Consider the following 15958-nt stretch of genomic DNA (forward strand, 5'->3'; position numbering starts at 1 on the left):
ACACTTTTACTATCACATAACCACAAGCTCCTTATAGAGACCTATTTTTCTAATTTTCCTTCTTTTTTCCCATAGTGAGTTTTATTTAACTATCAAATATCATCTGAACAGAGCTTAAATAAAATACTATTATTGAAACCAGAATGAACTTGTACAAAAACAATGAATGTTGTGATGTGTTTTGGACCATATGTAGAAATGTGTCTATTTAGAGGCTCAAATGTGAAGTCATTCAACACAAATAAAACTTTATCTCAAACTTAGGTTGGACAGAAAAAAACCAACCAATCCGAAGAACTAATTCCTTCAACTGTTGCCTCAGACAAATTGAGACCTGGGAAAGATCTTAGCTTAAAAAGGCCAAGGTCTGCCCATTGTATCTGGAGACATCTCTAGTCGTCCTGACCTATATCTTACCACTGGACAAAGATGACTCTGGAGGAGACAGTGAGGCTGATGACCTTGCACAGCCCTGTCTCACTTAAAACCAATTCACTTGCAAGTCAAGACATCATCCTTCCAGACTATTGGTCCTCTTGGGAACAACAACAAGGTCCTTAAAGGTTAATTGTTGTGCTTATTTTTTTTCTGCAAGAAGGCTAAACACTATGTTTATATCAGATTCCCAAACTTATTTGGCCTACAGCCCCCTTAAAAAAAATTTACTTAGCACCTCCCTGGAAATCTACTTTCTTTAATCTTTTAATGGCTTTTTTGAAATGACACATCTTAAATTTAATAATTTATTGTAAATTTGTGGTTTTTTTCCTGCATTGAAATTTTGATGACATCATCAAAATGACTGCATCATCTAACCATATAGCATCATGTTGTAAACAAGTCATTACATGCACATATACTGCCAATGTGTGCTGGACTTCCCAACAATGCATGAAATGCTCATCTGCCAACATCTGCTTATTAAGACCTGTTGGTGGACTTGACCACTGATTGGTTATAACTTACATTTTGTGTGTTTATTTGGAAAATAATGTAATCACTATGACTTTAACTGTGTTACACAACAGATGAAACATATCAAAATTTTCTTCTCTTCTTTCTTTGTGCTTCCACCACCCCCTTATTTTTATTCAACGCCTCCCAACTGCACCGGAGGCTACTACCTAGATTGTTCCAGTGTCCCCCAGGGGGCAGTTTTGCCAACTTTGGGTAACTAAGGTTTATATGAATAATGGATGTGTTAAAATGGAACTGTTATTTTAATTGGTCTTGAATAGCTAAAATGGCTCTCCAAATCTGAATATGGTCATCTGAAAAAACCAGTCTGCTCATGCACAAATGGGAATATTTCCAAATACACGTCACATTATCTACATTCCCCCCAAATATGGAATGATGTCAGTTGTTTTAGTCATAGGCAAGTTCAGCCCTTGAATTTTTTTCTCTGTATTTTTCAAATGAGTAAACATAAATAGTTTCTCAATGAAAAGTTCTTTGTTCCTCTAATTCATACACTGATAAAAATTTAAATATATACAAAATAAAATTCATTGAAAATAAGTGATATATTAAATATGGCCATGGGATTTTATCATTCAATTTCATCACTTTATTACTTTTAATTTGTGGGTATAGTGGTGATTCTCCAATGTTGTTCCCCACAAAGTAACATTTTCTTGGACCCATTGGGCCTTTATCTTAAAGGAATGCAGGGTCTCCAATGCCATGGTCAGGATTGCAGGTGAAAGAGATGGTGATTGCATACCGAGTACCCCAATGGACCTTCTCTACCCGATGGAGATTTTCTGAACCTGAGGTGAAGAAGGAGACTCGACCTGAAAGAAGGAGAAAGCAAATATCATCAATGAAAACAGGTAAGATAACATTTGAAGGATGAGTGGCTATTTGAAAAATGTTGTCATTTGGGAAGATGGTGGCTGGAAAGCAGGGACTAGCGTGAGCTCCCCGCCAAGTCCCTCCAAAAACCTATAAAAAATGGCTCTGAACAAATTCTAGAACTGCAGAACCCACAAAATAGCTGAGGGAAGCAGGGCTCCAGTCCAGGACAGCCTGCATGGTTGCTGGGCGAGGTCTTCCATGCACAGAGCTGGGAGTGGAGCAGAGCCCAGTGTGGGACGCATGGACCAACCAGACCAGGAGCCAGGTGGAGCAGGCCCTAGCACCCTGAATCAGTGAACTGTGGCAGTTGCCAGACTTCTCAACCCACAAACACCAAAGAAAACAGAGAAGAACTGCAGAACCCACAAAACAGAGGAGGGAAGCAGGGCTCTAGCCCAGGACAGCCTGGATGGTCTCTGGGTAAGGTCTATCCCACTCGGAGCTGGGAGTGGAGCGGAGCAAAGCCAAGCATGGGCAGTGCGGACCAACCAGACCAGGAGCCGGGCGCAGCATGCCCTAGTGCCCTGAATCAGTGAGCTGCAGCAGTTACCAGACTTCTCAACCCACAAACACCAAAGACAACAGAGAAGGTTAGTGGGAAAAGCTGCTGGGGACAGAGTGAAAGAAGGAGTTCAGCTACAGAACTACAGCTGCACTTGCTTCTGGCCCCAGGCCGACCTGGTGGGAGGAATTAAGTGGCGGATCAGAGAAGAAGTGAAGAGCCTGCTGAAGATCTAAGTCCAGTCCTGGTTGGGGGTTCTTGGGGAAGGAGGAGTGCTGGTGTGACAGAGCTGGTGCAACCCCCCAAGCTTGGAACACAGTACTCTTTACTCTACAAGCAGTCATACCCCGATGAAAAACTCAACGGTCAAGTAAGTTGGCTAGGAACATGGCCAGGCAGTGAAAACGCACCCAGATTCAGTCTCAGACTTTGGAATCTTTCTTTGGTGACAAAGAAGACCAAAACATACAGACAGAAGAAGTTAACAAAGTCAGAGCCTACATCAAAAGCCTCCAAGAAAAACATGAACTGGTCTCAGGCCATGGAAGAGCTCAAAAAGGATTTGGAAAAGCAAGTTAGAGAAGTAGAGGAAAAATTGGGAAGAGAAATGAGAATGACACAAGAAAACCATGAAAAACAAGTCAATGCCTTGCTAAAGGAGACCCAAAAAAAATAATGAAAAATATGCTGAAGAAAACAACACCTTAAAAAATAGACTAACTCAAATGGCAAAAGAGCTCCAAAAAGCCAATGAGGAGAAGAATGCCTTGAAAGGCACAATTAGCCAAATGGAAAAGGAGGTCCAAAAGACCACTGAAGAAAATACTACCTTAAAAATTAGATTGGAGCAAGTAGAAGCTAGTGACTTGATGAGAAATCAAGATATCATAAAACAGAACCAAAGGAATGAAAAAATGGAAGACAATGTCAAATATCTCATTGGAAAAACCACTGACCTGGAAAACAGATCCAGGAGAGAGAATTTATAAATTATTGGACTACCTGAAAGCCATGATCAAAAAAAGAGCCTAGATATCATCTTTCAAGAAATTATCAAGGAGAACTGCCCTGATATTCTACAGCCACAGGGCAAAATAGAAATTGAAAGAATCCACAGATCGCCTCCTCAAATAGATGCCAAAAAGAAATCTCCTAGGAATATTGTTGCCAAATTCCAGAGCTCCCAGATCAAGGAGAAAATACTGCAAGCAGCTGGAAAGAAAGAATTTCAGTATTGTGGAAATACAATCTGAATAACCCAAGATCTAGCAGCTTCTACACTAAGAGATCGAAGGGCTTGGAATACAATATTCCGGAGGTCAATGGAGCTAGGATTAAAACCAAGAATCACCTACCTAGCGAAGCTGAGTATCATGCTCCAAGGCAAAATATAGACTTTCAATAAAATAGAGGCCTTTAAACTTTCTCAGTGAAAAGACCAGAGATAAATAGAAAATTTGACTTTCAAACACAAGAATCAAGAGAAGCATGAAAAGGTAATCAAGAAAAAGAAACTGCAAGGGACTTACTAAAGTCGAACTGTTTTGTTTACATTTCTACATGGAAAGATGATGTGTATGATTCATGAGACCTCAGTATTAGGGTAGCTGAAGGGAATATGCATATATATATATATATATATATATATATATACATACATACACATATACATACACATACACACATATGTTTATGTATATATATGTATATGTGAGTGTGTATGTATGTACATATGTGTGTGTGTATATATATATATATATATATATATATATATATAGAGAGAGAGAGAGAGAGAGAGAGAGAGAGAGAGAGAGAGAGTGGGCACAGGGTGAGTTGAAGATGAAGGGAATATATCTAAAAGAAATAAAATCAAATGAAAGGATGAGAGAAGAATATATTGAGAGAGGGAGACAGGGAGAGACAGAATGGGGTAAATTATCTCACATAAAAGTGGCAAGAAAAAGCAGTTCTTTAGGAAGAGAAGAGAAGGCAGGTGAGGGGGAATGAGTGAATCTTGCTCTCATCGGATTTGACCTGAGGAGGGAATACCATACATACTCAATTGGGTATCTTATCCCACAGGAAAGAAGGAGGAAGAAGATAACAAAAAGCAAAAAGGGGGGGATGATAGAAGGGAGGGCAGATAGGGGTAGAGGTAATCAAAAACAAACCCTTTCGAAAACGGACAGGGTCAAGGGAGAAAATTCAATAAAGGAGGATAGGTTAGGAAGGAGCAAAGTGTAGTTAGTCTTTTACAACATGAGTATTGTGGAAGGGTTATACATAATGATACACATGTGGCCTATGTTGAATTGCTTGACTTCTTAGGGAGGGTGGACGGGGAGCGAAGAGGGGAGAGAATTTGGAACTCAAAGTTTTAAAAACAGATGTTCAAAAACAGAAAAAAAAAGTTTTTGCATGCAACTAGAAAATAAGATACACAGGCAATGGGGCATAGAAATTTATCTTGCCCTACAAGAAAGGAAGGGAAAAGGGGATGGGAGGGGAGTGGGGTGACAGAAGGGAGGGCTGACTGGGGAACAGGGCAACCAGAATATATGCCATCTTGGAGTGGGGGGGGAGGGTAGAAATGGGGAGAAAATTTGTAATTCAAACTCCTGTGAAAATCAATGCTGAAAACTAAATATATTAAAATGAAAAAAATTAATAAAGAAAATGTTGTAATTTGGACCACTGGGTTCCTAAACTCAGGATTTGTTGATATGTATGTGTATATGTTGGGGATGAAGGAGAGCTACCATAAAAATAACTAATTTCATGTAATGTGGGCTACTAAAAATGGGTTAATGTGCAGAGAGCAAAATGCTTTAATTTTGTACATGAGGAAGTCAAATTGAGGAATGAAAAGAGAAAACAAACCCAGAAAAAATGGTAGGAACATAAATTCTTTTTTTAGGAAAAAAGTACAAGACTAGAGTGACCCAAATTTTAGACTGTATATTGCCATTTAGAAAATCTAGACTTTGGGGGGATTGTAGGAAGACAGCAGTTTGCTAGAATCTAGATTAACCTAGATCCCCTGAAAAAAAGCATGGTAAAAATGTAAAAGTACATTAGTTAAAAAGAAATAAGGAAAATACTCTGTAGACTCTGCCACCTAACCCAGGGAGTGCACAGAAAGATTATCAGAATCTATGGGTAAAAAAAAAAGAATCCATGTGTAGAAAACATGGCATGAAACCATCCCAAGGGAAATTGCAAAAGTCCCACCTGGCCTGAAGCCAGAGATGCCTAGTGGAGAGAGTGGTCCCAAAACCAGGGTCAGAAGGTCCCCAGGCAAAGACCAGCCTGGAGTAGCCTTAAAGCCCTGTGATGGCAGCCTACATGGCACAACCCCAGAGCCCAGTAGAAAGGGGAAAGATCGAAGATATAGCCTAATGGGGAACATGCCTGGAGCCCTGTAACTAAAGGGAGGCTACAAGCAGAGCCCAGTACTAGAGGAACCTTGGAGTTCCTGAAGAAAGGGACTAGTCTTGGCCCCCACATCTAGGACAAGGCAGGGGCTGCCCATGCCATTCAGAAGTACAGGAGCAGAGCCTGAACCAAGCACAGTCTCCTGCACCCCCAATTTAGACAGTGAAGATGCTGAGATGAGCAAATCAAGAAAAACATCTAATATTATGAAAAAATACTTTGTACTTAGAAATGCCTGGAGCTAAACTTGATCTCACAAGTCCATATGAAGCCTCAGAGAAATATATAAGTCCTGGTCCTAATGATTACAAGACTACCTATAAAAAATGATACAAGAGATACTAAATGGAAAAGCTAGGGTGGAAAAAATAGCAAGGAGAATGACACCTTACAACAGTGGAAAATCTCAACTAAGTACTGAATAACCTAAAAATCAGATTTAAAAAAGAAGAAAACCAAATTCCTAGTAGCAACAATGAAAAGGGTAAATTCATCAAAAGAAGAAAACAGTTCAAGCAATAATTAGGAAAAAATCTGCCCAATTGTTTGCCAATAAATCTGTCAATCTAAGTGAAATGGATGAATATTTACAAAAATATAAATTGCCCGATTGACAGAAGAGGAAATAAAATACTTAAATAACGCCATCTTAGAAAAGGAAATTGAACAAGACATCCTTGAGCTCTCTAAGTAAAAATTCCTGAGTTACACGGATTCACAAGTAAGTTCTACAAAACATTTAAAGAACAATTAATTCTAATACTATATATACTATTTGGAAAAATATGTGAAGAAGTCCTACCAAATTCCTTTCAAGACACAAGTATGATGTTGACACCTAAACCAGGAAAAACCAAAACAGAAAAGGAAAGCTATAGACCAATATTCCTAATTAATATTGATGCAAAAATTTTCAATAAAATACTAGCATAGAGATTGCAGAAATATATCACAGGGATCATATACTATGATTAAGTGGGTTTTATTACAGGAATGCAGGGTTGGTTCAATATTAGGAAAACTATTAACATAACTGACTATATCAATAACAAAACTAACAGAAATCATATGATTATCTTAATGGACATAGAAAAAGCTTTTGATAAAATTCAACACTCATTCCTAGAGAACACAGGACTGAATAGAGCTTTCCTTCGAATGATCAGTTGTATCAATCTAAAACCATCAGCAAGCATTATCTGTAATGGGAATAAGCTAGAAGTCTTCCCAATAAGATCAAGGGTGAAGCAAGGATGCCCATTATCACATTACTATTCAATATTGTACTAGAAATGTTAGCTATAGAAATAAGAGAAAAAAAAGAAATGGAAGGAATTAGAAGAGGCAATGAGGAAACAAAACTATCACTCTTTGCAGATGTTATCATGGAATACTTAGAGAATCCTAGAGAATCAACTGAAAAACTAGTTGAAATTATTAACAAATTTAGCAAAGTTGTAGGATACAAAATAAACCCACACCAATCACCAGCATTTCTACCAACAAAGTCCAGGAGCAAGAGGTAGAAAGAGAAATTCCATTTAAAATAACTGTAGACAATATAAAATACTTGGGAGTCTACAAACCCAGGAACTATATGAACACAACTACAAAATGCTTTTCACACAAACAGAGTCAGATCTAAACAATTGGAAAAACATTAACTGCTCATGGGTAGGGCCGAGGCAATATAATAAAAATGATAAGTCTATCTAAATTAAAATCTATCTATTCAGTGTCATACCAATTAAAGTATCAAAAATTATTTTACAGAGCTAGAAAAAATAATAACAAACTTCATGTGAAGAACAAAAGGTCAAGGATATCAAGGGAATTAATGAAAAAAAAATGTGAAGGAAGGCAGTCTAGCCATACTAGATCTCAAATTATTATGAAGTGGCAATTGCAAAAAAAACCAAACAAACATCTGGTACTGGCTAAAAACAAAAAAGGATGGTGGATCAGTGGAATAGATTAGGTACAGATTACATTATAGCAAATGACCATAGTAATCTGGCATATGATAAACGCAAAGATCCAGGCTTTGGGAACAAAAGCTCATAATTTCACAAAAATTGCTGGGAAAACTAGAAAACAGTATGGCAGAAAATAGGTATATACCAACATCTCACACCATATACCAAAATAAGGTCAAAATGGGTACATGATTTACACATAAAGGGTAATACTATAAGCAAATTAGGAAAGCATGGAATAGCACATCTGTCAGATCTACGGATGAGGAAAGAATCTGTGACTAAACAAGAGATAGAGAGCATTACAAAATGCCAAGTAGATAATTTTTATTACATAAAATTAAAAAGTTTTTGAACAAACAAAACCAATGCTACCAAAACTATAAGGAAAGCAGAAAACTGGGGGGGAATTTTGCAAAAAGTATCTCTGATAAAGGCCTCATTTTTCAAATATAAAGAGAACTGAGTCTAGTTTATAAAAATACAAGTCATTGCCCAATTGATCAAAAGTCAATTGCCCAATTGGTCAAAGGATATGAACAGGAAGTTTTCAGGTGAAGAAATCAAAGTTATCTATAGTCATATGAAAAAATGTTCTAAATCACTATTGATTAGAGAATTAAAACAAATCTGAGGTACTACCTCACACCTATCAGATTGGGTAATAAGACAAAAAAAGGAAAATGATGGATGTTGGAGGGGATGTGGGAAAACTGGGACACTAATGCATTGTTGGTGGAACTATCAACTGATCCAACCATTCTGGAGAGCAATTTGGAACTATGCCCAAAGGGCTATAAAACTATGTATACCCTTCAATCCAGCAATACTACTGCTAGGTTGTAAAAAGACATAAAAAAGGGAAAGGACCTATTTGTACAAAAATATTGATAGCAGCTCTTTTTGGGGTGGCTAAGAATTGAGAACTGAAGGGATGACCATCAACTGGGGAATAGCTGAGCAAGTGGTAGTATATGATTGTAATGGAATATTACTGTGCTATAAGAAATCACAAGCAGGATGATTTCAGAAAAAACTTGGAAAGACTTACATGAACTGATGCAAAGTGAAATGAACAGAACCAGGAGAATGTTATACACAGTAGCAGCAACACTGTTCTATGAAGAACTGTTAATGACTTAGCTATTCTCAGCAATACAATGATCCAAGAAAATCCCAAAGGACTAATGATGACACATACTACCTGCCTCCAGAGAAAGAACTGATATCGTTTAAATACCACCTGAAGCATGCTATTTTTCAATTTGTCTTTCATTCTTTTTCTTTTATTCAAGTCTTTCCATACAATATGACCAATATGGAAATGTTTTACATGATTGCACATGTATAACCTATATCTGACTGCTTACCATCTCAGGGAGGGGAAGGGAAGGAAGGAGGAATAGAATTTGGAACTCAAAGCTTTAAAAAAAACAAATGTTAAAAATTGTTTCAACATATAATTGGAGGGGAAAATTAAATATATTTTAAAAAATGATACACTTAAAAAACGAAGAAAATAATAACATTTATGTGGAAGAACAGAAGGTCAAGGATATCAAGGGAATCAATGAAAAAAATGTGAAGGAAGGTGGTCTGGCTATACTAGATCTCAAATTTTATTATAAAGCAGCAATTGTCAAAAAAATCTGGTACTGGCTAAGATATAGAGTGGTTGATCAGTGGAATAGATTAGGTACACAAGACACAGTAGTAAACAACCATAGTTATCTAATGTTTGAAAAATCCAAAGACTCCACCTTTTGGGATAAGAACTCACTATTTAAGCAAAACTTCTGGGAAAATTGGAAAAGAATATGGCAGAAACTAGGTATAGAACAACGTTTTGTACCATACACCAAGATAAGGTCAAAATGGGGATGTGATTTAGACATAAAGGGTGAGACCATACAGCAAATTAGGCTAGCAAGGAATAGTTTACTTGTTAGATCTATGGAGAAAGGAAGAATTTAAGACCAAACAAGAGACAGAGAGCATTATGAGATGCAAAATGAATAATTTGATTACATTAAATGTAAAAGGTTTTACACAAACAAAACCAATGCAATCAAGATTAGAAGAAAAGTAGAAAGCTGGGAAAGAATTTTTACAGCAAGCGTCTCTGATAAAGCTCTCATTTCTCAAATATATAGAGAACTGACTCAACTTTATGAGAACACAAGTCATTCCTCAATTGATAAATGGTCAAAGGATATGAACAGGTAGTTTTTCAGATGAAGAAATCAAAGCTATCTATAGTCATATGAAAAAATGTTCTACATCACTATTGATTAGAGAAATGCAAATTAAAACAACATCAATAGAGAAAGAATTTAAATGCATAAAGATAGGTAAAGAAGAGATAAAACTGTCCTTATTTGCTGGTAGTAAGATGGTATATATGGAAAATACTAGAGAATTAGCAAAGATAATGATTGAGACAGTTAATAGCTTCAACAGAGTTGCAGGCTACAAAACAAACCCTTAAAAATCAACTGAATTTTAATATAATAACATCCAAGAAGCAATAACAGGAAGGGAAATCCCATTCCAAATAACTACAAAATGTACAAAGTATCTGCAGCTAGACCTACCAAAGTACACAAAACATTTGTAGAGTCAATTGCAAAGTTCTCCTTAAAGAAATAAAGAGCAACATGCATAGCTCAAAAAATAATTGGTCTTATGGCTGGGTCATGCTAATAAAAGAAAAATGAAAATACAACCAAAGTTAATTTACACTTTCAATGCTACACTAATCAAATTGCTAGAGAAATCACCAATAGGATACTTTATAGAACAAAATTATAAAAACCAAGTACAACTCAAATGAAGAGGACAACCTCAACCCACATCCATGTTGTACATGCCCCTATATGATGATCAGTAGTGCTGATTTTTCTTTTCTCTTTTTTTTGGTCTTTGAAACATGCTATTTGTTATATATGATGGTTTTATCACCCACAAAGGGTGCAAGGCAGGGAAGAGATACTGGGAAAAACAATGATGTAGAAAACAGGAAACATAAATAAATATTTTTTTTTAAAATGACCTAGAAAAGAAGTCAAGGAAAGATAATCTATGATACTTGAAAATCTTGACTATAAAAAAAGCCTAGATAACATATTTAAGAATTCATAAGGGTAGAGCCAAGTTGGTGGATTAAGGGAAGTCACCCAGATGAACTCTCCCAACATTCTCACCAAACAACTTTAAACTAACATCTTAAATCAAATTTTGGAATGGCAGAGCCAATAAAAGGTCAGGGTAAGATATTTTTCCAGACAAAGAAAACTTAAGAGGTTGGCAGGGGAAGTCTGTGGCACTGGGGTAGAGGCCTGTCCAGAGCCCATACACAGAGCACTGACAACAGTGGCCACACCAGCAGCAGGAGCTTCAAGAGCTCTCTCACCAGAGACAGTGAGGGGATCAAACAACTGGTCAGAGATTACAGAGGACCTTTTGCTGGCACTGGGTACAGCTGGCACCAATTGGCAACTCTATTGCCCATACACAGCTCTGGGTCACATTTCCAAGATGGAGAGAAACAGTGGTGCTCAATCAGTAGGGAGAAGGAGCCCTGGTCACATTTCAAAGGCAAAAAGACCACTAGCATTTGCAGATGCAGGGAACCAAAGGCCATTCCTGGGTAAAGACCAGAACACAAGTAACCATACCTCTCCCAGGACACCACCTTGAAAGCATAAAAAACTCACAGACCACCAGAACTACCTCTGAAAATGGCAACATAAAAGAGCCTGAAGCTTGGGACAGTGCCTCCCAATCACCAGGTGAGCAAAGCCCATAACATAAAGTTCAAAATCAAGAAACAGATTGGAAAAATGAGCAATCAAAAAAAAAAAAGAATTTGATCATTAAAAAGCTATTATAGTGGCAGTGAAAACCAAGATAAACTCAGAAGAACAGTATGAAAATAGTTATAGGCAAAGCTTCAAAGAAAAATGCTAATGGACCTAAGTCATATGAAAATTCCTAGACAAGTTAAAGAAAGAGATAAGTGTGATAGAGGAAAAATTGAGAATAGAAATGAGAGGGATGCAAGAATATTATGAAATGAAAAGTAACAACTTGGTTAAGGCACAAAAAATATTGAAGAAAATAGACTTGGACTAATGATAAAAAGAGGCACAAAAATCTACTGAAGAGAAGAATTCCTTATAAAATAAAATTGGCCAAACAGAAAAGGAAACACAAAAATTCACTGAAGAAAAGAACCATGGCGCCCATGAAGAAATCTCTGATGAAAGATGGCAAAAAAAAAAGAAGCAAGTCCTCAAATTTACCATGGATTGCACCCATCCCATGGAAGATGGGATTATGGATACAGGTAATTTTGAGCAGTTTTTACAAGAACAAATCAAAGTGAATGGAAAGGCTGGCAACCTTGGGGGTGGAGTCATGACCACTGAGAGAAGCAAGAGCAAGATCACCATGACATCAGAGGTGCCGTTTTCTAAAAGGTATCTGAAGTACCTGACAAAGATATACTTAAAGAAGAACAATCTTTGAGACTGGCTTTGGGTGGTGGCTAATTTCCAGATCAACCAGGATGAAGAGGAGGAAGAGGAGAAGGATTAAACCCTCTTGGGTCTGGAAACATTTTGTATATGATCTTGAATAAAACTTGAACCAAAAAAAAGAAAGAAAGAAAGAAAGAAAGAAAGAAAGAAAGAAAGAAAGAAAGGAAGAAAGAAAGAAGAAAGAAAGAAAAGCAGAACTGGCCAAATGGGAAAAGAGGTACAAAAGCTCACTGAAGAAAATAATTCCTTAAAAATTAGAATTGGGCAAGCAGAAGTTAATGACTCCATGAGACATAAAAAAACAGTGAATCTACCCAGGGGTCACATGGCTAGTCAAGTAGGTATTTATTCCTAAGTGACTGTAGGTGGTATATCATGATTTCAAGATCCAAGGTGCTACCTCATTTGGGTATCCTCATACGTGATCTATGTCTTGACAGCTCTCTTCTGCTTATACTCTTACTACTTATGAGGCCAGAGTTGGTGAAGAGGAATCAGCATTTTGGGGAAAGAATTTTTTAAGAATAATTTTTATACTCTGAACAAATTTTAGAACTGTGGAACCCACGAAATAGGAGAGGGAGGCAGGGTTCCGGCCCAGGACAACCTGGATGGGTGAGGTTTATCATGCACAGAGCTGGGAGCGGAGGGGAGCGGAGCTCAGTGTGGGTGGCGGCAGGACCAACCAGACCAGGAGCTGGGCGGAACAAGCCCTAGCGCCCTGAATCAGTGAGCTGTGGCAGTCGCCGGAATTCTCAACCCACAAACACCAAAGACAAAAGAGAAGGTTAGTGGGAAAAGCTGCGGGGACAGAGTAAATGAGTTTGCAGTTCGGCCACTGCCCCAGGGACGGCGGAGGTGGTGCAGCTACAGAACTACAGCTTCAGTTGCTTCTGGCCCCAGGCCCACTTGGTGGGAGGAATTAAGTGGTGGATCAGAGCAGGAGGGCACAGCCTGCTTAAGATTTTCATCAGGTCCGGGTTGGCGGTTCTTGGGGAAGGAGGAGTGCTGGTGTGGCAGAGCTGGCTGTATAGAAATAGCTCTGAAAACAACAGCGCATCCCCTCAAGCTTGGAACAAAGTACTCTCTACTCTTCAAGCAGTCATACCCTGACGAAAAACTCAAGAGTCAAGTAAGTTGGCTGGGAACATGGCCAGGCAGTGAAAACACACTCATATTCAGTCTCAGATTTTGGAATCTTTCTTTGGTGACAAAGAAGACCAAAGCATACAGCCTGAAGAAGTCAACAAAGTCAAAGAGCCTACATCAAAAGCCTCCAAGAAAAACATGAACTGGTCTCAGGCCATGGAAGAGCTCAAAAAGGATTTGGAAAAGCAAGTTAGAGAAGTAGAGGAAAAATTGGCAAAAGAAATGAGAATGATGCGAGAAAACCATGAAAAACAAGTCAATGACTTGCTAAAGGAGACCCAAAAAAAATAATGAAAAAAATATTGAAGAAAACAACACTTTAAAAAATAGACTAACTCAAATGCAAAAGAGCTCCAAAAAGCCAATGAGGAGAAGAATGCCTTGAAAGGCACAATTAGCCAAATGGAAAAGGAGGTCCAAAAGACCACTCAAGAAAATACTACCTTAAAAATTAGATTGGAGCAAATGGAAGCTACTGACTTTATAAGAAATCAAGATATTACAAAACAGAACCAAAGGAATGAAGAAGTGGAAGACAATGTGAAATATCTCATTGGAGAAACCACTGACCTAGAAAATAGATCCAGGAGAGAGAATTTAAAAATTACTGGACTACCTGAAAGCCATGATCAAAAAAAGAGTCTAGATATCACCTTTCAAGAAATTATCAAGGAGAATTGCCCTGAAATTCTAGAGCCAGAGGGTAAAATAGAAATTGAAAGAATCCACAGATCGCCTCCTCAAAAAGATCCCAAAAAGAAAACTCCTAAGAATATTATTGCCAAATTCCAGAGCTCCCAGATCAAGGAGAAAATACTGCAAGCAGCTAGAAAGAAACAATTTGAGTATTGTGTTATACAGGATCTAGCAGCTTCCACCTTAAGGGATCGAAGGGCTTGGAATACAATATTCTGGAGGTCAATGGAGCTAGGATTAAAACCAAGAATCACCTACCTAGCGAAGCTGAGTATCATGCTCCAAGGCAAAATATAGACTTTCAACAAAATAGAGGACTTTCAAGCTTTCTCAGTGAAAAGACCAGAGCTAAACAGAAAATTTGACTTTCAAACACATGAATCAAGAGAAGCATGAAAAGGTAAACAAGAAAGAGAAATCCCAAGGGACTTACTAAAATTGAACTACTGTGTTTACATTCCTACTTGGAAAGATGATGTGTATGATTCATGAGACCTCAGTATTAGGGTAGCTGAAGGGAATATGCAAATATATATATGTATATATGTATATGTGTGTGTATATATCTATCTATATATGTAGGTATGTATATATATGTGTGTGTATGCATGTATATATGTATGTATATCATGTGTATATATGTATATATACATGTATATATATACATATATGTGTGTATATATATATATGTATGAACAGAGGCACAGGGTGAGTTGAATATGAAGGGATATCTAAAAAAATAAAATCAAATTAAGGGATGAGAGAGAAATATACTGAGAGAGGGAGAAAGGGAGAGATAGAATGGGGTAAATTATCTCTCATAGAAGTGTCAAGAAAAAGCAGTTCTGTAGGAAGGGAAGAGGGGGCAGGTGAGGGGGAATGAGTGAATCTTGCTCTCATCGGATTTGACCTGAGGAGGGAATACCATGCACACTCAATTGGGTATCTTACCCCACAGGAAAGAAGGAGGAAGAAGATAAAAAAAGGGGGGATGATAGAAGGGAAGGCAGATAGGGGGAGGAGGTAATCAAAAACAAACCCTTTCGAAAAGGGACAGGGTCAAGGGAGAAAATTAAATGAAGGGGATAGGTTAGGAAGGAGCAATATATAGTTACTCTTTCACAACATGAATATTGTGGAAGAGTTTTACATAATGATACACATGTGGCCTATGCTGAATTGCCTGCCTTCTTAGGGAGGGTGGGTGGGGAGGGAAGATGGGAGAGAACTTGGAACTCAAAGTTTTAAAAACAGATGTTCAAAAACAAACAAAAAAAAAGTTTTTGCATGCAACTAGGAAATAAGATACACAGGCAATGGGGTGTAGAAATTTATCTTGCCCTACAGGAAAGGAAGGGAAAAGGGGATGGGAGGGGAGTGGGGTGACAGAAGGGAGGGCTGACTGGGGAACAAGACAACCAGAATATATGCCATCTTGGAGTGGGCAGGAGGGTAGAAATGGGGAGAAAATTTGTAATTCAAACTCTTGTGAAAATTAATGCTGAAAACTAAATATATTAAATAAATCTAAAAAAAAAAAGAATCAGACAAAAGCAGCCAAACCATTAGGCTTAATCTTATCCTGGCACATTCTACTATCTTCTATTGAATTACTGGGCATGGTGGCTCATAGTCCTTTGCTAAGAGTTAAAAATACATGTAGGTTTTCCTTCCAGGATGTGGCTAACAAATATTACCCAGAAGATCAAAGAACGTTAAAGCTATTAAAACTTAAAACTACAACCCAGAAGATAAGAAGACATAAGAGCTATTAAAGCTTGAAACTACACAATGACTTT

At 37.7% G+C, this 15958-nt stretch overlaps 2 protein-coding genes across 2 annotated transcripts in view; one reads left to right on the plus strand and one right to left on the minus strand.

The window, feature by feature from the left end:
- Positions 1-1547: 1547 nt before the first annotated feature.
- Positions 1548-15958, minus strand: part of OGFOD3 (2-oxoglutarate and iron dependent oxygenase domain containing 3) — a 72063-nt gene continuing 57652 nt past the window's right edge. The window contains exon 9 of the mRNA XM_036766225.1: positions 1548-1796. Within this exon, the coding sequence (XP_036622120.1) occupies positions 1660-1796 (137 nt within the window). The 3' untranslated portion in view covers positions 1548-1659. The remainder of the gene's footprint in view (positions 1797-15958) is intronic.
- LOC118856127 (60S ribosomal protein L22-like) lies at positions 12079-12303 on the plus strand. The gene has a single exon (XM_036766226.1). The coding sequence runs from the start codon at positions 12079-12081 to the stop codon at positions 12301-12303; it is 225 nt and encodes a 74-aa protein (XP_036622121.1).

The sequence above is a fragment of the Trichosurus vulpecula genome, chromosome 7 (assembly GCF_011100635.1).
Source record: "Trichosurus vulpecula isolate mTriVul1 chromosome 7, mTriVul1.pri, whole genome shotgun sequence".
Lineage (NCBI taxonomy): Eukaryota > Metazoa > Chordata > Mammalia > Diprotodontia > Phalangeridae > Trichosurus > Trichosurus vulpecula.